The 22,602-nt window shown below is 44.1% G+C and overlaps 1 protein-coding gene across 1 annotated transcript in view; it reads left to right on the top strand.

The window, feature by feature from the left end:
* The window catches only part of MYO1F (myosin IF), a 302,201-nt gene that overhangs the window by 74,319 nt on the left and 205,280 nt on the right, over positions 1 to 22,602 (top strand). The window contains exons 3-4 of the mRNA XM_077273492.1: positions 16,492 to 16,581; positions 21,669 to 21,763. Coding sequence (XP_077129607.1) covers positions 16,492 to 16,581; positions 21,669 to 21,763 — 185 coding nt within the window. The remainder of the gene's footprint in view (positions 1 to 16,491; positions 16,582 to 21,668; positions 21,764 to 22,602) is intronic.

The following is a 22,602-nucleotide window of genomic DNA, read 5'->3' as shown; positions in this document are numbered from 1 at the left end:
GGCTGCAATATAGGCAGACTTGCAAGAGATTAAATTACAAGCACACTCAGAACTGAAGGGAAGGGAAAAAAAAAAAATCTTCAGCAGACTTCTCTTTTCTCTCCTTTCTCTGTCAATTAATTTAACCCTTTTAAGGCCGGTCAAACTGTTATGGTTCTCAATGGCAAGAGAACATAGCCCAGCAAACATGAGTACTAGCTCTTGGAAGGATGGAAACTAAACTGACCATGAACTAAACCTGCCGCACAACTAACAGTAGCCGGGTAGCGTTGCCTACGTTTTTATCCCTAGACGCCCAGCGCCGGCCGGAGGACTAACTAATCCTGGCAGAGGAAAATATAGTCCTGGCTCACCTCTAGAGAAATTCCCCCGATAGGCAGACAGAGGCCCCCACATATATTGGCGGTGATATTAGATGAAATGACAAACGTAGTATGAAAATAGGTTTAGCAAAATTGAGGTCCGCTTACTAGATAGCAGGAAGACAGAAAGGGCACTTTCATGGTCAGCTGAAAACCCTATCAAAATACCATCCTGAAATTACTTTAAGACTCTAGTATTAACTCATAACATCAGAGTGGCAATTTCAGATCACAAGAGCTTTCCAGACACAGAAACGAAACTACAGCTGTGAACTGGAACAAAATGCAAAAACAAACGAGGACTAAAGTCCAACTTAGCTGGGAGTTGTCTAGAAGCAGGAACATGCACAGAAAAGCTTCTGATTACAATGTTGACCGGCATGGAAGTGACAGAGGAGCAAGGTTAAATAGCGACTCCCACATCCTGATGGAAACAGGTGAACAGAGGGGATGATGCACACCAGTTCAATTCCACCAGTGGCCACCGGGGGAGCCCAAAATCCAATTTCACAACAGTCCGGATAATGGTTAGGCATAAGAGCATCTTCCGTAGGACCCTCCCAGAAATAGATGGTATAAGGGAAAGAGTAGATAATATCTAGATCAGAAAAAACAAATCAATAATAATAAAAAACACAAACAATAGTGAAACCAAACGACAAAATGGGCGTGAAAGAAAAAAGTTATTGTATTAAGATATCCCCAGACCTAACAAAAGTATTAAAAGAAAGCTCAATTTTGCAAAAAAGACTTGAAGCTGATGGCCTCATTAAGGCCGGATGGTGAGAGCGTATTTAGCGTAACCATCCAACGTGTCTCTTTCTGGAGGAGTCTCTGTTTGATATTGCCACCCCTGATCCCTGCATAGTCATGGTCGATACCTCAAAAGTTGAGGCCCTTTGGATTGCTGTTATGGGTCTCAAAGAAGTGCCTAGGGATGGATTTTAGTAAGGCAGGGTCAGGACACTTGGCCGAATTATTAATGTCTCTGATGTGCTCCTGAACACGGACTTTAAAGGATCTAGTAGTCATGCCAATATAGATTTGATTGCAAGGGCACTGGGCATAATAGACAATGGCCTCCGTGTTACAGGTGATGTGATGTAGTATCCTGTAATTTTTGTCTCCAGCAGAATTGGAAAATTCTTTTGTCCTGCAGATATATCTGCAGGCGGAGCAGTTGCCACAGGGAAAGCAACCCCAAGGGGGGCCCTTCAGACAAGTGCCGAAGGGGTTACTGCTTGGGGGAACATAGTGACTGTCACACAACACGTCTCCCAGTGTCTGAGATCTGCGCCATGTGATAAGTGGGTAGGGGGTTATTTGACTGGACAGATCTCTGTCTGCAAGAAGGATCGGCCAATGTCTCCTAAAGATATCGCTAATAGCCGACCAGTTTGAATTAAATTGGGTGATGTATCTTGGTGCTGAGTCAGTGTCTCTGGAGGATTTCTTTAGCCGACCTGCCAGCAGAGAAGGTCTGTCTGAGTGTAGGGCACGAGAATAACCCTTATTGATATCTGCATACTTATAACCTCTATTTTTGAAACGCCGTGTCAAGTCAACCGCCTGTTTGTGAAACGTATTGTCGTCAGAGCAGATGCAACGCATCCGCAAAAATTGGCCCACTGGTATAGAACTTTTCAATTTAGGTGGGTGTGACGAAGAGAAGTGGAGGAGCGCATTTGTGGATGTGCTCTTACGGAAGACATCAGTGATGATAGACCCGTCAGAAGTTTTTAGAATGGTCAGGTCCAAAAAGTTAACTGAGTGTTGGCTATATGACCAAGTAAGTTTGATATTAAAAGGGTAAGAATTGAGGTGGCTTAAGAATGTGTCTAGGTGCGACGTGGAGCCCTGCCAGATAAAGAAAATGTCATCGATATAGCATAGCCACGAGATGACGGAGCTGTGACCAGGTGTGTCAAGGACCGTATCCCTCTCCCACAGCCCCAGGAACAGGTTGGCATAAGAGGGCGCACAAGACGCCCCCATTGCCGTGCCCTGGAGCTGTAGGAAGGGGCGGTCCTTGAACACAAAAAAGTTATGAGTAAGTATGAATTGTAATAGCTCTAAGATTAAATTAATGAGCTCTGGTCCTAAATTAGTCATATTCAAGAAAAACTTTGCAGCCCGCATCCCGTGGCCATGGCCTATCGACGTATACAGGGACTCCACGTCGCAGGTGGCTAGCCACATGTCCTCCTCAAGCACAAGACCGTCAATCCTCCTAAGGACATCAGTCGTGTCCTGAACGAAGGACGGGAGAGTCTCGACACACTTCTGTAAATAGAAGTCAATGAATTGACATGCAGGCTCACAAAGACCCCCCATGCCCGAGACAATAGGTCTGCCCGGAGGGCATGAGGGGTCCTTGTGAACCTTAGGCAGCAAATAGAGCGTGGGGACAATGGGAAAATCAGGACAGAGGGCCTCTCTCATTTTATTAGTAATTGCTGAGCACTCTACCCCTTCGTCCAATAAACTCTCAAGTTTCCGCCGAAATATGGACAGCGGGATGGAATCGAGTTTTTTATAGTGTTCAGGTTTCTGAAGCTGGCGGAAAGCCTCAGCCTCATAAAGTAACACCGGCCAGATCACAACATTTCCCCCCTTGTCGGCCCGTTTGATAACAATGTCTTTAATTGCTCTAAGTTCTTTAATGGCCTTCCTTAAAGGGGGAGTAAGATTATCATGGCTGATGGCAGGGTTCAGGTTATTTAGTTCTTCACGAACCAATTTCACAAAGATCTCCACTGAAGGGCAAGCAGACAAGGGGGGAAAAAGCTGTGAACGTCGGTGTAAAAAGGTAGGTGCTGACGGGGAGTCGTGCTGAATATTCTCGGCCTCCAGATCCTCCAGGTCGGTTAAAACCTGTAAGTCAGTGGTCGACAGGGAAGAATCACGTTTTGGAGCAAAATACTTTTTAAACACTAGTTTTCTGGCAAAAAGTTCTAAATCCTTAATCAAGGTGAAACTATCAGAGCCCTCAGTGGGCGAAAAGGACAGACCCAGAGAGAGCACCTCTAGCTGAGGTTTAGTTAGAGCATGTTGAGATAGATTTATTACCTTTAAAATCTCTTGACTTTCTTGTCTCTCATGTTGTATTGGTGTCTTTTCTTTTTGGCTGCCGGTGTGGGAGGGAATCGCGGATGAGCGCCAAGGCCTGGTCCACCGTCTATGAGAGCAGATCCCCTGTCTAAAAAATGATCTCCACATGTTCCCTCCTAGGCTGTAGACAGGATGGAGGTCGATTGAGATCTAGTTTGTTTTTTGGGTGGTTTCTGACGCCACCGATAAACTCGATTGTGTTGGTAGTCTTCTAGGTCTCGTAAATATTTTTTTGTCTTATTATTTTGAATTTCCACTTCCCACTTAGAGAGGTCCTCTTCCAGAGACAAATCGAATTTTTTACACTCGTCACCATAGAGATTATTTTGAATCTGTTCGCGTGTAGTCTCGATGTCTTTTTCGAGAGTCTCTAGAGATCTTTTATCAACTCCCACCAATAACTCCAACAGAGTCCTTGAGCATTTGGTGAGAGTTTCTTCCCACTTGGACGTGAAAGAAGAGTCCTCCACGTCCAGTGTAGGAAATAATTGTACACGCAGGCCCCTGGGAATAATATCTTTATGTAAATAGTTTTCTAGGGCTGCCTTGTTCCACCAGATTTTTGTTCTCTTTTTGAGAAGATCCCTAATTTTCAGCTTCAAGTCTTTAAGATCATGTGTATCTTTTTCGTTCAACTGTTTCTCACCAAACACCGTCCCGATTTGTGTTACCCAGGTTTTGTCCCGCTTCTTAAAATCCATGTAACCTATAGGAGGGACTGTAGACACAATAAAAAGTCAGAAAAAAAACCTAAACAAAAGTGCCCTCTCGGCCAACAGGGGGCGTACCTCTAAGCCAGAACATGTAAACCTAAAAGACCTTGCACCAGACCCATAGTGAAACCTAAGTCCGCAGGATCATAGGAAGAGGGTCATAGACCAGAGGTGCATAGATAATAGAGGTACAACAGAGATATATAAACCAGTAGAATTTTATTAAAGTATCAAATATACAGCACAAATAATAACCAAAGATGACATTGTTGGGACAGAAACAGATATTTGAGAAAAAGCAGCTAAAAGGTAGCATGTAATAGATGGTAAAAATACAGTGCTAAAGATGCCATGAAAGAAAATAAGAGCAACCTACTCTGACTGCAGACCCGTAACTATACGGTAGTACTCTGGGGTAGTATTTTAAGTGTGCACATGTTGTGAAGAATGATAAATATACCCCAGTGGTGTGCTCCTGGGTATGATAATTAGCAGGAGGTATCAAAGCACAGACAGCAATTTGAAGACAGCAAAGTTATAGGTGCTGTAGAAGGATTTAAGATAGTGAGCTGTTACCTTGAGACATGGTTGCAGTGTGTAGTAGGGGGCTGCAGGCAGAGAGGAACGAACCTCGACGCGCGTTTCACCTAAGTGAATTGTTTGTGTTTTTTATTATTATTGATTTGTTTTTTCTGATCTAGATATTATCTACTCTTTCCCTTATACCATCTATTTCTGGGAGGCTCCTACGGAAGATGCTCTTATGCCTAACCATTATCCGGACCTATGCTCCATCCTTGACCTGGGATGTCTACAAATCAGGGCTATTAATGGAGCACCTTTATCCACTTCTGTCTTAATGATCCGGATCTACCTATGAAAGACTACTGATGACACTGCAACGGAAATCTACTGTTCTGTTTGATGAATTCTGTCATGAATCACACTCTTTGAGTATCTCCAGGCTCTTTATTCACATCATGCCTCAACCTCCATTACATGAATCAAGTGCACAACAACATCCAACAAGTTGCAAAACAAAGAATATAGAACACACATAAAAGTAGTGAGACCCCTAGAGGCCACATGAACATATATCATATTGCTACATCCTTTCTCTTTTAACTGGAGGAACAATAAAAGATACTAAACTAAAGTATACTATGACAAAGTTAGAAATTAACCTAGTACGTCCAGTTAGATATAATCCTTGAGGTGCGCCGGCTTTTTGCTAATTCTGCCAGCTCTGGTAATATAAGATGTGTCCCTTTCTACATCTGGTACATCTGGTAGTTCTTCTGATATTGTCTGTCTCTGGCCACAGTCCTCACCCTGATGGTCAGCTGTCACTGTTGGTGCCTGACTTGTACTTTCTGCCTCGTTGTCTTGGGTGTCTGGATACTGTTCAAAAGGCCATGAATCATCTCTTTCTCGCGTTTTCCTCAAATGTCTCTGATTCCTCCTTAGTCTTCTTCCGTCGTCTGTTAGAATTTCGTAGGACCGAGGTCCCAGTTTCTGGACAACCTTCGCCTTTTGCCAGTGTTTGTCAAATGTGCTGCTTGGCTGCAGCCGAATGTTGTAATTTCTCTGGAGCTCAGGCAGATCCTTTGCCGCTTTATTGTAATAGAAAGCTTGCCTCGCTTGATTCTTCTGTAATTTAGCTTCGATGTTTCCCATCAGCTTTGGCTCTAACAGATGACACGCAGTTGGTACAAGTGTTTTTGTACGCCTACTCATGAGCCTCTGTGCCGGACTGCTGTCTAGGCCTTGGGTGGGTGTGTTTCTATGATCCAGTATAGACAGATATACATCAGCACCCGCCTGGTTAGCTTTCTGCATGAGTCTTTTGGCCGTTTGTACTGCTGACTCTGCTTTCCCATTACTCTGAGGATATCTCGGAGAAGACGTCTGGTGTTCAAATTCCCACTTCTTACTGAAAGTTTTGAATTCTTCCGACGTAAACTGTGCCGCATTGTCAGAGAAAACGATATCTGGAATGCCATACCTGGCAAAATGGGCCTTGAGTTTTTTAATCACTGTTCTCGCCCTTGTGTCCTGCACCAAATCAACCTCCCAGAAGTTAGAGAAATAGTCCACTGTAATCAGGTATTCTTTGTCATTCCATGTGAACAAGTCTGTTCCTATTTTTGACCAAGGCCTATGTGGAATTTCATGAGGTTGCAATGTCTCCTTTGGTTGCTTATCATTGCAGGATGCACATATTTCACATTGTGCTATGTAATTTTTTATGTGGTCATTCATTCCTGGCCAATAAACTGATTCTCGTGCACGACGTAGGCATCCTTCCATGCCTAAGTGAGAAGAGTGCAATGTTTTCAATATGTCTCTTCTGAGAACTTCAGGTATAACAGCCCTGTCTCCTTTAAAGATGATTCCTTGCTGCACTGACAATTCATCTCTTATGTGGAAGAATGGTGAGACTTCCCTCGGAGCATGCTGCTTGTATTTTGGCCAGCCCTGCAAGATGACAGTTTTTAAACTCTGGAGACTTTTATCCTTCTCTGTAAAAATCTGGATTTGCTTGACCTTTTCTTTTGACACTGCAAGGTAGTTACACATGTTGATGGTTTCAATGTCTTCCTCCTCATCCTTTGTGCTAGGAAGGTAAGCTCTGCTTAGCGTATCTGCAATCAGTAAGTCTCTTCCTGGACAGTACCCGATGTCAACATCATATTTCTGAAGTCGCAACAGCATGCGCTGTAGTCTCTTTGGGGCATTTAGTAATGGTTTCTTTGTAATGCTCTCCAATGGTTTGTGATCCGACTGCACTGTTACCCGTCGACCATAGGTGTACTGGTGAAACTTCTCCATCCCAAATACCACAGCCAGTAGTTCCTTCTCAATCTGCGCATATCCCTGCTCTGTTGTTGTAAGGGCTCTGCTTGCAAATGTAATTGGCTGTTTGTTCTGCATTAATGTGGCTCCAAGGCCTTTTTCCGAAGCATCACATTGTACCACCACTTCTCGATCTGGATCGAAATACTTTAGGGTTGCTGTATCTGCAATGGCATTCTTTACTGCTCGGAAAGCAGTCTCCTGGCTTTCTGTCCATTCCCAGCGCACATCTTTGTGGGTTAGCTGTCTCAGTGGCTCACACATGTCTGACAGATGTCTGCAAAATTTTGAGAGATAATTCACCATGCCCAAAAATCGTTGTACTCCAGAAACATCAGTAGGGGTAGGCAAATCTTGTATTGCTCTCACCTTTTCAGGATCCACTCTGACCCCAGTTGAAGTCAGTCGATGACCAATATAGGCCACTTCTGTCATTTTCAATTTGAATTTGTCCAAATTCAGCTTTATGTTTTTTTCTCTGCATCTGACCAAAAATTGTATCATCTTCTGATCGTGATCCTTGACTGCAGATTCCATACTTTTACCTTCTCCCACTATCAGGATATCATCTGCTATTGTCTTCACTCCAGTAAGTCCTTCCAAAGCCTGCATCAATTTCTGCTGGAATATCTCTGGAGCAGGTTTTAGTCCCATGGGCATTTTCAGCCATTTAAAGCGTCCAAATGGTGAACAAAATGTTGTCAATAAACTTGAATCTTCAGTCAGGGCCACATGCCAGAATCCATTTTTTACATCACATACAGAAAATATTTTAGCCTTTGATAAATCTGGTAGGACATCATCTAATGTTGGCATTGGGTAATGGTTTCGTTTCAGCGCCTTGTTGAGTGGCTTAGGATCAATACATATTCTTAACTTGCCCGATGGTTTCTGCACTATGACCAAACTGCTGATCCAATCTGTGCTCTTATGGACTGGTGCTATCATGCCTCTTCTCTGTAGATCTTGCAGTTCTACTTTCAGCGGTTGCATTAAAGCTACAGGCACTCTTCTTGTGGGTTATCTGGTGGGCTGCACTGTGTTGTCAATTTCTAGCCTATATTTACCTTCAAAGCACCCATCACCTTCAAATACATCAGCATACTCTGCTTTTATTTTCTGCATGTCCAAGTTGTGCTCTGCATTTAGTTTTGGATTTTGTATATCCTGGGCAACTTCAACAGACATAATGTTCTGAGACTGTACTTTTATTAAGTCCATTGCCTGAACTGCTTTTACTCCCAGTAATGGTACATGGTTACCACCCCGTAACACAGTAAATTCAACTCTATAACTCTTTCTGTTACATGGGTTTCGTATTTTTAGCTTACATGTCCCCATTGGTTTCAGAACACTTTTGTTGTACATCACCAGTACCTTGTCAGTTGGCACAATAGAAACATGTTTGTTTAGCAGATCAAATGAAATTACATTGCAGCTTGCTCCACAATCCAGCTGAAATCTAATGGGCTTCTCCTCCAACAAGAATGTTGCATAAAGCTGCTTGGCATCCTTCACTACTGACTGCCCGACTACATTAACTTTCTCTGTTGTAGACTGCATTTGTAGCCATGTAATGTCCTCTGCACTGTCAGTGTCTGGTGTCACAGCGTGGAGCTGTCTGTACTGTTTGCCTCTTCCCTGCCTGCAGACAGCAGTGTAATGATTCTTCTTGCCACATGACCTGCAGGTTTCCCCATATGCTGGACACTTGGTTTTGTCTCTCTCATGTCTTTTCCCACAATACTTGCAGTGGACAGTGTTTATAGGGTAGTCTGGTCCTGTCTTTCCTTTCATAGATACTGCATGTACCTTGTCATCATCATTCTCACTGGTGCCTGCCATCATCTTCAGGCTGTGCTGTGTGAGCTCAGCAGCCCTGCAGATTTGCATACATTTCTCTAAAGTCATGGCTTCCTCTCTCAGTAATCTTTCTTTGAGATGACTGTCAGTTATGCCACACACCATTCTGTCCTTGATTAGACTGTCCCTGATCTCTCCAAAGCCACATTTTTCTGCAAGTCTCCTCAGCTCTGTCAGATATCTGTCCACATTTTCACCATCCTCCTGATGTCTTGTGAAAAACTTATATCTTTCCACTGTCTCATTCTTCTTTGGGTCACAGTGTTTATCAAATGCCTGCACAATGTCTGCTAGGAGGAGGTTGTCTGTGTCTGGGAGCAAGGTGTGGGCTAATTCTCTGCCATTTTCCCCAATTAGGTAATAAAACAGCTTTACTTTCCGTTTGTCGTCAGTGGGGCCCACAGTCAGATCCACATACAGTGTAAACTCTTCCTTCCATTGTCTCCAGGTCTGGGACAGATTACATGAAGTGACATCCAGTCTCTGAGGGGGCTTCAGACCAGTCTCCATTTTTTGCTGTACTGTCAGGGAATCTGTACTTACAGTTGCAGTGATCTGTGCAGTTCCAGCCTCATATAAGCTCTGAGAATTTAGAGGTTCTGTGCCCGGCTGCCACCATGTTCTGTTTGATGAATTCTGTCATGAATCACACTCTTTGAGTATCTCCAGGCTCTTTATTCACATCATGCCTCAACCTCCATTACATGAATCAAGTGCACAACAACATCCAACAAGTTGCAAAACAAAGAATATAGAACACACATAAAAGTAGTGAGACCCCTAGAGGCCACATGAACATATATCATATTGCTACATCTACTATCGCAGGAATCATTGATAGCTGCAGTAGTTTAATTGATATGTTTGGCATAATTTATCGTCAAACTGTAATATCTATCTCTTTATTTTTCTTATTTACTAACTATTAATTTCCGTTATTATTTTTCATATTTTTCAGTTTCTTTCCTCATCAGTATTTTTCTGTTTTATGCATATACCCTTATGTGCGGCCGTTACCTGCTACTTTATATCAGATATTTTGCCCTTTGGTGCTTTACCCAGGCGCCTTAGTTATGCGTTCATCTTCATATATATATCTATATACCCTTTTGCAGCATTGGTATCTATCTCCTTTATGGGCGGGACTATCGATCTATCGCCGCCCCCTTATTTCCATACTCGGCCGATTATGTCTTTTGTACGGGTCTGGACAGATTATGCAGTGTCTTAGTTTAATGCTAACCTTCGGACTACCTCACTACTTCCACTCACCCGTTATTCATGCTTTTTATTCCTTTCCACTGCCTCTGGTCTGTGCGCACCTCGGGCATGCGCTGTGATTCCCCCGGGCGGCATTGTGGGCCGGCCGCGTTGCCACGGAGATGGGCGGAGATGACGATTGTCCTCCCGCCCATGTCCTGCGACGCGCGGCTTGCCTGGCTGTCTGCGGTTAATCACATCATCCCGGGTCGTGCGCCGATTGGACCACCAGCCCCCCCTATCTACTACATATATCCCAGCCTCTCTTTTAATGGCCACGCCTCCTGACGAAGCCACTTAGGTGAAACGCGCGTCGAGGTTCGTTCCTCTCTGCCTGCAGCCCCCTACTACACACTGCAACCATGTCTCAAGGTAACAGCTCACTATCTTAAATCCTTCTACAGCACCTATAACTTTGCTGTCTTCAAATTGCTGTCTGTGCTTTGATACCTCCTGCTAATTATCATACCCAGGAGCACACCACTGGGGTATATTTATCATTCTTCACAACATGTGCACACTTAAAATACTACCCCAGAGTACTACTGTATAGTTACGGGTCTGCAGTCAGAGTAGGTTGCTCTTATTTTCTTTCATGGCATCTTTAGCACTGTATTTTTACCATCTATTACATGCTACCTTTTAGCTGCTTTTTCTCAAATATCTGTTTTTGTCCCAACTATGTCATCTTTGGTTATTATTTGTGCTGTATATTTGATACTTTAATAAAATTCTACTGGTTTATATATCTCTGTTGTACCTCTATTATCTATGCACCTCTGGTCTATGACCCTCTTCCTATGATCCTGCGGACTTAGGTTTCACTATGGGTCTGGTGCAAGGTCTTTTAGGTTTATATGAATTGTGAATGCTTGGCTTTTTACCTTCTGTACAATTACTAGTATATAGATGTAAATGACAAATGTGTGGTTTGGGGGCATTACAAAAGATCGAGTTGGCATCAATATTTACCTAACTTTTCTGAGATTTAATAGGTAATCCCTCATCTTCATATCAATCAGACTAAACATAAACTTAATATAACCAGACAGGTATACACAAAATATGAGTTTCTGTCAGACCTAAATTAAATGCAGGGACTTTTCCTGTCTATGTAATTAACAAAAAGTCATCAGGTCTGCAGTGGTGAAAAAGGTGCCCTCTACAGTAGGAGTCATAAGTCCTTAAAGCGGATCTGTCACTAGATTTCACAATACACACTGCATATTACTAAAAGACTCTCTTAGACCTGATAATACTGATGTACTTACTTTGAAAATCAATATCAGAATAGGTATTCAATCATTTATGAAAGTTTAACTCGATCTCCAGCCACCTTACCTGATTGAAAGCTCCTAAGGGACCCTCTGGCTGGTGAGATCTCAATCCGCAGCTGTCAGTCAGGCTCGATAGGTGGGTGGAGACTGAAACACTGTCAATCTATAGCTGGACTCATAAAATGTATTGTAAAGCCATTTTAAAGTGAATTTTGGTGGCACTATGGGACATCATACTGTGCATGTGAGGGGTAATGCGGGGGCAAATTGTGTGGAAAAATTCACAGGATGGGGATATTATACTATGTGTGGGGGCCATAACATTCTATGAGGACCATGATAGAGGTAACATAGTGAGTGCGAACACTAGAGGACTTCAGTAAAGGCCAAATGACTGTGTACAGTGGGTACGTAAAGTATTCAGACCCCTTTTAAATTTTTCACTCTTTGTTTCATTGCAGCCATTTGGTAAATTCAAAAAAGTTCATTTTTTTCTCATTAATGTACACTCTGCACCCCATCTTGACTGAAAAAACAGAAATGTAGTAATTTTTGCTAATTTATTAAAAAGGAAAAATTGAAATATCACATGGTTATAAGTATTCAGACCCTTTGCTCAGTATTGAGTAGAAGCACCTTTTGAGCTAGTACAGCCATGAGTCTTCTTGGGAATGATGCAACAAGTTTTTCACACCTGGATTTGGGCATCCTCTGCCATTTTTCCTTGCAGATCCTCTCCAGTTACGTCAGGCTGAATGGTGAACATTGGTGGACAGCCATTTTCAGGTCTCTCCAGAGAAGCTCAATCGGCTTTAGGTCAGGGCTCTGGCTGGGTCACAGAGTTGTTCTGAAGCCACTCCTTTGTTATTTTAGCTGTGTGCTTAGGGTCATTGTCTTGTTGGAAGGTGAACCTTCGGCCAAGTCTGAGGTCCAGAGCACTCTGGAAGAGGTTTTATCCAGGATATCTCTGTACTTGGCCGCATTCATGTTTCCTTCAATGATAACCAGTCGTCCTCTCCCTGCAGCTGAAAACCACCCCCACAGCATGATGCTGCCACCACCATGTTTCACTGTTGGGATGGTATTGGGCAGGTGATGAACAGTGCCTGATTTTCTCCACGCATACCGCTTAGAATTATCACCAAAAAGGTCTATCTTCATCTCTTTAGACCAGAGAATCTTATTTCTCATAGTCTGGGAGTCCTTCATGTGTTTTTTTAGCAAACTCTTTGCGGACTTTCATGTGTCTTGCACTGAGGAGAGGCTTCCGTCAGTCCTCTCTGTCATAAAGGCCCGACTGGTGGAGGGCTGCAGTGATACTTGACTTTGTGGAACTTTCTTCCATCTCCCTACTGCATCTCTGGAGCTCAGCCACAGTGATCTTGGGGTTCTTCTTCACCTCTTTCACCAAGGCTCTTCTCCCACGATTGCTCAGTTTGGCTGAACGGCCAGGTCTAGGAAGACTTCTGGTGGTCCTAAACTTCTTCCATTTAAGTATTATGGAGGTCACCATGCTCTTAGGAACCTTGAGTACTGCAGAAATTCTGTTGTAACCTTGGCCAGTTCTGTGTCTTGCCACAATTCTGTCTCTGACCTCCTTGCCAAGTTCCTTTGACCTCATGATTCTCATTTGGTCTGACATGCACTGTGAGCTGTGGGGTCTTATATAGACAGGAGTGTGCCTTTTCCAAATCAAGTCCTATCAGTTTAATTAAACACAGCTGGCCTCCATTGAATGTGTAGAACCATCTCAAGGAGGATCACAAGGAATTGGACAGCATGTGACTAAAATATGAGTGTCTGAGCAAAGGGTCTGAATACTTATGAATAGGGTTGAGCGAAACAGATCGGACAAATTCAAAAATCGCCGACTTTCGGCAAAGTCAGGTTTCATGAAACCAGACCCGAACCTAGTGTGGGATCGGCCATGAGGTCACCGATCTGCGCGCAAAAGTCGCGTTTCATATGACGCTTTCAGCGCCATTTTTCAGCCAATGAAGGAGGATGCAGAGTGTGGGCAGCGTGATGACATAGGTCTCGGTCCCCACCATCTTAGAGAAGGGCATGACAGTGATTGGCTTGCTTTCTGCCGCGTCACAGGGGCTATAAAGGGGCATGCACGCCGACCGCCATCTTACTTCTGCCGATATTAGCATAGGGAGAGGTTGCTGCAGCTTCATCAGAAGAAGGGATATAGTTAGGGAGGGAAGATTAACCCCCAAACTGCTTGTGCTGTAGCGATTTCCACTGTCCAACACCACCTTTTTTTTGCAGGGACAGTGGAGGCTGTTTTTGTGCATCAGGTCTGTAGCTTATTAGGCTGCCTTATAGGGCTCCCTGATAGCTTCATCGCTGTTTGCACGCTGCTGTGCAAACCAACTGCTTTTTTAAAAGCAAAAATCCTGTTGCTGCTTTCTGCACAGTTATCTTGTTTATTTGTCCACACTTTTGTGTGCAGCAGTCCTTTTTATTGCTGCCATACTTGTCCTGAGATCATTGTAGGAAGATTGAAATTGTACTACAGTCCTTGTATTTTTTCATATATCTTCCAGCCACTTTCTGCCACTTACATTGTGTTGTTTTATACACTGGGCCTGAGTTTTGGTTCAGTCTCCAAAAAAAAAAGTGAGATTCAAATTCTCACAAAGTGGATATACTTCAGTCCTGTTAGTTTGTCGTATGTCAGCCAGCCACTTTCTGCCACTTACATTGCGTTGTTATATACACTGGGTCTGAGTTTTGGTTCAGTCTCTCAAAAAAAAAGGGAGATTTAAATTCTCAACAAGTTTATATACACCTTCTACCTTGTTTTACAGTACCATATAACGGTTGTTATTTTGGTTAGATTTTCCAAAAAATGAGGAAGTCTGGTGGAAGAGCCCGTGGGCGGTGGTTGCCAGCTGGTACTGATGGTGGTGGATCAGAAAGAGTCTTCAGTGCTGCTGGTTCAATACTGACCGAAAAAAGGACACGTCTGGCTACCCAAAATGTTGATGATCTAACCTTCATTAAAATGAACCAGTCATGGATTTCAAATTATTTTGCCCCACCTTCCCCTGCTGACACTTAGCTTGCCTGAAAAATGTCTTGCTTTTGGCCTCCTCTTACTGACTTCTCCAATTCCTCCATTTGCAGCTGCTGAATGTCCACCATATGCCATTTTTATACCTCCCTAAATGGGCTGACTCCCCCCACAGGGCCGTGGTCACCACCTGGCGCAAGCACCCATGCGAGTGCCGTTTGCCTGGACAGGTGGGTGGGCCCACTCTTGGGCGACGGCACTAGCACAGGGTCCCTCATAGTACAATGAAGTGTCCCTGACAGTGGTGGTGCACAACCAACATCAGACACACCATCGTAATATGAGGGGCCCTGGGCCAGTACCGCCGCCCACAAGAGAGTGTTCCCCCCAGCTCGAACAGTGCTCTACCACTTGCAATACTCACCTCTCCCTGCTCCACCACTGTGTAATCTGTGCTGTTAAATCCTTCAATGGCACTGCCAATACAAATTTGTTGAAATGATAGATGATAGTTAAAATATACAGGGGCCCTGGCCTCCATTTAGACCAGTTAATACTTTGCACCTACTACGACTGTCTGCTACTCAGCAGAGGAGCCCACCCCTGTACCTAGCTATGCCACCTGTTTATTTATGAACAATTTTTTGGCAGACATTTAGCCCACTTTGTTATTTGGGCCTACTAACTGTGTCTGCCACTCATTACAGTTTTCCTCCACTGAACAAAGCAATGCCGCCTGTTTAGTCCTGCTACCACATTTGAACTGCATTTAGCCTACTTTATTATTTGGGCCTACTAACTGTGTCTGCCACTCATTACAGCTTTCCTCCACTGAACAAAGCAATGCCGCCTGTTTAGTCCTGTTACCACATTTGAACTGCATTTAGCCTACTTTATTATTTGGGCCTATATCTGTGTTTCCTCCTCATCCTGCCCATTGCCCAGCCACTGCTAGATGAGTCTGCTGGTACATTGACCCAGACCACTACATTCCCCTTGCACTCTACACAGCCAGAATCTGACCCTGCTGAAAGTCTGGTTCCCCTTCCCGCATACTATACCACCTTACATGGGGACAAAGAGGAAGGTGCAGATGAAAGTGCAGGTTCCTTCATCAGGTGGGGGGGATACTCATTGGCGACGTCACTGGCACAGGGCCCCTCATAGTACGCAAAAGTGTCTCTGCCAGTGGGAGGCGCCACCCGCCATCAAACACACCGCCGTACTATGAGGGGCCCTGTGCCAGTGCCAACGAGTGGGCCCCCACTGCTTGCTCAGGATCACAGCACTTGCAAAGTTGAAATACTTACCTCTCCCTACTCTACCGCTGTGACGTATTCTGCGCTTCCTGGGCCCACAAAAATTTTGAGCCAGGCCTACCCCCCACAACTTTAGCCAAAAGACCCCCAGTTTTCAATGCCTAACTATTATTATAAAGTAAATTAAGATTGACAAGCTTCAGTAATAAGAATTGATGTTTTTGGCATTAAAATGGGCACTGTAGGTGTTTTCCTGTCCTCCATTCGCTGCCGACTTTGATTCCCCATTGACTTGCATTGGGTTTCGTGTTTCAGTCGGCCCCCGACTTTTCGCAATAATCGCCCGATTTCACCCGACCCGACTTTTGACAAAGTCGGGTTTCGCGAAACCCGACTCGATCCGAAAAAAGTAAAAGTAGCTCAACTCTACTTATGAACATGTGATATTTCAGTTTTTCTTTTTTATTAAATTTGCAAAAATTTCTACATTTCAGTTTTTTTTTTAGTCAAGATGGGGTGCAGAGTGTACATTAATGTGAAAAAATGAACGTTTTTGAATTTAACTAATGGCTGCAATAAAACAAAGAGTGAAAAATTTAAAAGGGTCTGAATACTTTCCGTAACCACTGTATGTACCGTATTACATATAACATTCATCAAAACTGTTTTACCTTCTCGTTTCATTTTCATCTGGACATTATAGCATTGCTTGTTATAATACTTTTTGCATTCTATCAATGTTAGTTTTTTCCTTTACTGTACTGCCAGACATACATAGGCTCTGTACTTATTTCAGTCAATCCATTTAAGCAGATGCCGTATTTCACAGACCGAGAAGTTGAATTATATCAAGGAGCTGTAAGTAATTCTATGTTCATATTTAGATTATGCTAAATGTAGTGAGAATGTGAGAAAGAGATTTTCTGTATACCTGATTATTTCACCAAATTTTTCATATTGAATATAATGTAATAGTGGCTGCAGGGCAGAATACATGTTTTTTTAATTTTGCCTCTCCATTGTGGAGATATTAGCAATCAACATATTTGGCACCAAATGAGCTACATTTAGTAAAGGTTTATTCCCATCTACAAGATCCTATAATAATATTAGCAAATACCTCCAATTAGAAATGTAGCATAGTTCTTCTGATTCGCTCTGCCTCTTTCCTCATGTGCACGAATTGCAGGACATTAGGTATCCGTGTTTACGACCAGCAACTAGCTAACTAACTGTCACTATATCAGTGGACAGAACCATAGATACCTAAGGTACTGCAATGCTCTACATATGAGGAAAGAGAAATGTAGTATCGTTTTTCTGATTCGCCATGTCTAATTGGAGGCATCTGCTAATATTATTATTATTATTATTATTATTATTATTAGACCTACTACATATTGAGATAGGATCGTGGAGCTGGGAATAACCCCTTAAGTCCAAGTGGGTGTTTTCACTGGGGAAATGTACTTCTTCTCCCTGAATGAGTTCCTATCTGATGATAACACCTGCTTTTGTAATGACCAGAGGTCCGAATGAGATCCAGTGAGTCACAAACCGAGACAAAGACAGAAATAACAACACTCCCTTTAATGGAATAGGAGTTGAAGAGAAATTCAATATTGTATGAAAACAGCCTAAGGTTCCCCCATTATTTACAATCATTCAGCTAGGGCTGAAATCAATGTGCCAATCCCAAAGTTCCCACTTTAATTGTATTACACTGAGGTTTTTAGAGGATATTTACCTAACAAAAGGACAAACAAGTTATTAAGAAAACAGGTGTAAATCAGCTGAGGTGGTATTATGAGACCCCCTGGGATGGCACACTGAGTATAAATAGATCAAAACGCACATTACAATACCTATAGATATAACAGGAGCTCTTAAACAGTTAATTTGGGGATACCCAGGTATCTATTATGACGGTACCGCTAACCTGAGGGAAGTCTCTACTCAGGCAACTTGCATCGGCTGCAGCCAGTCCCAAGATCTTCAGTGCCAAAACAGCTACAGAAAAACAAAGCTCAGCGTCTTGTCGGCCGATGCTGAACCCACATGCCAGGGACTTACAGTTCAGTAACCTCAGGATACGGTACGGGATAGCACTTCAACAGGGCTTGGACGGGTGCCTCTCAATACGGATGGTACAGGATACCGTCTCTCCTCCAGCAGTCACTCACAACTTCCTTGCAGCCCGCCTGGGTCTGCACAAAATCAATGTCTTCTGTTGCTTTTCAGCTCAGCACAGCAGGTATTCACAGAGCTTCAAAGTCACACAGCTCTCTAAGTTAACTCCCTCACAAACACACTGGCAGCAAACACTTCTTAAGGCTACATTCACATTTGCGTTGTGCACCGCAGTGTCGGAGACGCAACGCACAACGCAAACAAAAACGCAACAAAACGCACACTAAAACGCTGCGTTTTGCGACGCATGCGTCCTTTTTGGCCGAAAGTTGGACGCAAAAAAAATGCAACTTGCTGCGTTTGCTGCGCCCAACGCTTGCGGCCAAAAAAACGCATGCGTCGCAAAACGCAGCACAACGCATGTCCATGCGCCCCCATGTTAAATATAGGGGCGCATGACGCATGCGGCAACGCTGCGGCGCCCGACGCTGCGGCGCCGAACGCTAATGTGAACGTAGACTTACAGAGTCCAGACGCTTCACTTCTTATCAGCTGCCTCACAGTGAATCTCACATGGCATTCTCTCTGCTTCAAACAGCATTGCCTCACAGCAGTCCTATGCAGCAGACAGTAGACCCCACCCCCTGCACACACACTTTTCCATGCTTTTGCTTTCAGCTCAGACATGCAGCAGCAGCAGGGTCCTAATGCTCTCCTGATGTTATCACACTCCATCCTCTTACACTTTGACTTTACCAAAGATAACTCATTAGATCAGGGTCGGACACTGACAGATTGGGGCCTCTGTGCAAAAAATGTGTCTAGGCCCCGCACCTTTCATGGTGACAAAACTACATATACACTATATATATATATATATATATATATATATATATATATATATTTATATATATGTATATAAATATGTATATATAGCCACACACACACATACTGGTGCTTCTCACAAAACTAGAATATCATCAAAAAGTTAATTTATTTCAGCTCTTCAATGCAAAAAGTCAAACTCATATATTATTGTCATGATCTCGCCCTAACTAGGTGGCGCGAGCAAGCATTGTGGCCCCACTGTTCCACAAACCAGACTACCCTGGGGGCCATGACTAAGCAGCTACCTTGGTGTTCACTTGAGCCTCTAGTGGTGAGGTCAGGCTTGTGCAGCAGGTAGCTACCAGGTACCACTCCAGGGCGGTGTCTGGCTGTAGCAGCTGATCCCACTGGGGGACGGAACACTAGGGACAGGTGCAGGCAAGTATAGACAGGCTTGAATGGTACTCTGGCGGGCATGACTGGCACTCTGGCAGGCAGAAGGGCACAGCTGGCACTCTGGCAGGCAGGTGGGCATGGCTGGCACTCTGGCAGGCAGGAAGACATTGCTGGCACTCTGGGAGGAAGGTGGGCACGGCTGGCACTCTGGCAGGTAGGCGGGAATGGCTGCTCTCTGGCAGGCAGAAATGGAACACACTGGAGGAATCAGGATGGTAATGGGTAGGGCAGGAGCACAGAAAGGTGCAAGTAGAAAAAGGAAACAGATAGGAACCAGTTCACACTGGAGGGACAGGAACTGTTAGGAACCAGTTCAGACTGGAGGGACAGGAACTGCTTCAGGAGGCACGGGAACATAGGCAGGTACGAGTGGGATAAGGGAACTGGTAGTAACCATTAAAGACAGGAGGGACAAAGAGCCACGGAGTGCGGAGAGCAGAGCAGAACCGCAGGATGCGAACAGCAGAAAAAGAACTGCAGGACGTGGAAAGCAGAGCAGAGCTGCAGAATGTGTAAGGCAGAGCCGCAGGATGTGGAGAGCAGAGCAGAAACGAAGGACACGGAGAGTAGAGCAGAACCACAAGACGTGGAGAGCAGAGCAGAACCACAGGACGCGGAGAGCAGAGTAGAGCCACAGGATGCGGAAAGCAGAGGAGAGCTGCAGGTTGCAGCGAGCAGAGCAGAGCCGCAGAATGCAGGACGGGAGCAAAGCCAAGCCGCAGGATGCGGGAAGTGAGCAGAGCAGAGCCGCAAGGTGCAGAACAGGAGCAGAGCAGAAGGAGTGGACACAAAGATACACACAGCTGGGTAGGGAAGGCAACAGACAAGGATACAAACAGGTACAGGTATAGGGCGAATTTCAGACAAGGACAGACACGGGAACAAGTTCAGGACAAAGAATTCAGGCCTGGGTATACCGCCCCCAGGGTGACAGAAGCAAGGCACATAGAGTACAGGTAGGGCCTGGGTATGCAGCCCCCAGGGTGGAGGAAGCAAGACAGACAGAATACAGGTACAGGCCTGGGTATGCAGCCCCCAGGGGGGGAAGAAACAGGACAGGACAGCAGCAGAAAGCAGACTAAGGCTACTTTCACACTAGCGTCGTTTTGCCAACGTCGCAATGCGTCATTTAGGAGAAAAACTGCATCCGCTGCCCACGTCTTGCAGAAATTTCACAGCATGCGTTGGTACGTCGGCCCGACGCACTGCGACGGGCCCGTACCGACGCTAGTGTGAAAGTAGCCTGAGAGAGTTTGTTGCTCAGGCATCTCCCTATGGGTGGAGATGCTTAATATACCCAATACCTCTTGGAAATAGGCTGGGGACAAATTAGGAGTTTGCACACTGCCTCTATAGCACTCAGGAAGTGCCAGGGCCGGGCCGCTACCCTAAGCATACAGCGAGGAAGCATGCAGCAAGCAAGGACATGAGGTTCACAGCAAGGAGACGGCAGAGGACAGAACTCACAGCATGGCCCAGAGTGGTGAGAAAGATGGGATATGGGAAGCCATGCAGTGATGCCGGCAGGGATGTTACAATTATATAGAGTCATTACCGAGTAATCTATTTCAAGTGTTTATTTCTGTTAATGTTGATTATTATAGCTTACAGCCTATGAAAACCCAAAAGTCATTATCTCAATAAATTAGAATACTTTATAACACCAGCTTGAAAAATGATTTTAAAATCCGAAATGTTGGCCTACTGAAATATATGTTGAGTAAATGCACTTAATACTTGGTTGGGGCTCCTTTTCCATCAATTACTGCATCAATGTGGTGTGGCATGGAGGCGATCAGCCTGTGGCACTGCTGAGGTGTTATGAAAGCCCAGGTTGCTTTGATAGCATCCTTCAACTCGTCATCATTGTTGGGTCTGATGTCTCTCATCTTCCTCATGACAATACCCCATAGATTCTCTATGGGCTTAGGGTCAGGTGAGTTTGCTGGCCAATCAAGCACAATGATACTGTTGCTTTTAAACCAGGTATTGGCAATTTTGGCAGTCTATATCGTTGCTTTCTCCCCAACTTTCCCATCATTGCCCTTTCCACCACCTCTATCATTGCTTTCTCCCCCACCACCCCATCGTTGCCCTTTCCACCACCTCCATAATTGCCTTCTCCCTCACCACCCCATCATTGCCCTTTCCACCAACCCATCATTGCCTTCTCACCCACCACCCCCATCATTGCCCTTTCCACCACCCCCATCATTGCTTTCTCCCCAACCACCCCCATCATTGCCTTCTCCCCCACCACCCCCATCATTGCCCTTTCCGCCATCCCCATCATTGCCCTTTCCACCACCTCCATAATTGCCTTCTTCCCCACCACCCCCATCATTGCCTTTTCCACCACCTCTATCATTTCCTTCTCCGCCACCACTCCCATTATTGCCCTTTACACCACCTCTAGTACTTTTTCCTCCTGACGTGAGCACTTCAAGACAATGTTTGGAGCAAGCAGTATGTCCTAACTATGTTTTCATGTGTTTGCTAACTGGCTTATTATTAAATATATTTTTCCTCAGGCTCAGTATGAGAATCCTCCACATATCTATGCGTTAACAGATAACATGTATCGCAATATGCTGATTGATGGTGAAAACCAGTGCGTCATCATCAGGTAAGATGCTAGATTCCAGTCCTTATGTTGTGCACACTGGAAACTTCAGTAGCTAATTACAGTAGTACAGTTGTGGTAGAAATTTGTGATATCTTACCAACAAGATGAAAAAGTCTGCAGTGTAAATTGACCAACACTGACAATATGACATTCCCAGGAATGTTATCTCTAAGCTTTTGCAGCTGCTGAGCCAACAACTGGAGAGCTAGGCACGCTTTCACCATAGATGGGTGATTGAAATACCTAATTGCAGCAAAATAAAACCAAAGAAAAATAAAATTGCACCAAGGTAATAAACATTTATTATACATAGGGCTGGGAACAAGGACAGCCAGAGGTAGGTGAGCACCTAGGGCATTACTTTACACCACCCTCTGGACAACACTTTTGGATAAAAAATAATTATTACTGCTTGGAATTAATGGGTGTAAGAAAAAAATCACACAGCACTTGAACCATGCGATTGCCATCGGATTTTTACACATTCATGTTGTTTAACCCCTTCACCCCAAAGCCTGTTTTCACCTTCCTGATCAAGCCAATTTTTACAATTCTGACCACTGTTACTTTATGAGGTCATAACTCTGGAAAGTGTCAATGGATCCCACTGATTCTGAGAATGTTTTCTCATGACATATTGTACTTTATGATACTGGTAAAATTTCTTCAATATGACTTGTGTTTATTAGTGAAAAAAATTGGAAATTTGGCAAAAATTTTTAAAATTTAGCAATTTTTTAAATTTGAATTTTTAGATGTCTTCTTTACATCAGCACAATTTTGGAACCAAATTTGTTTTTGTTAGGAAGTTATAAGGGTTAATAGGGTTGAGCTAGCCA

The sequence above is a fragment of the Ranitomeya variabilis genome, chromosome 1, assembly GCF_051348905.1.
Source record: "Ranitomeya variabilis isolate aRanVar5 chromosome 1, aRanVar5.hap1, whole genome shotgun sequence".
NCBI classification, from domain to species: Eukaryota; Metazoa; Chordata; class Amphibia; order Anura; family Dendrobatidae; genus Ranitomeya; species Ranitomeya variabilis.
Note: the sequence above shows the minus strand (reverse complement) of the source record. Positions and strands in the feature narration are given on the sequence as shown.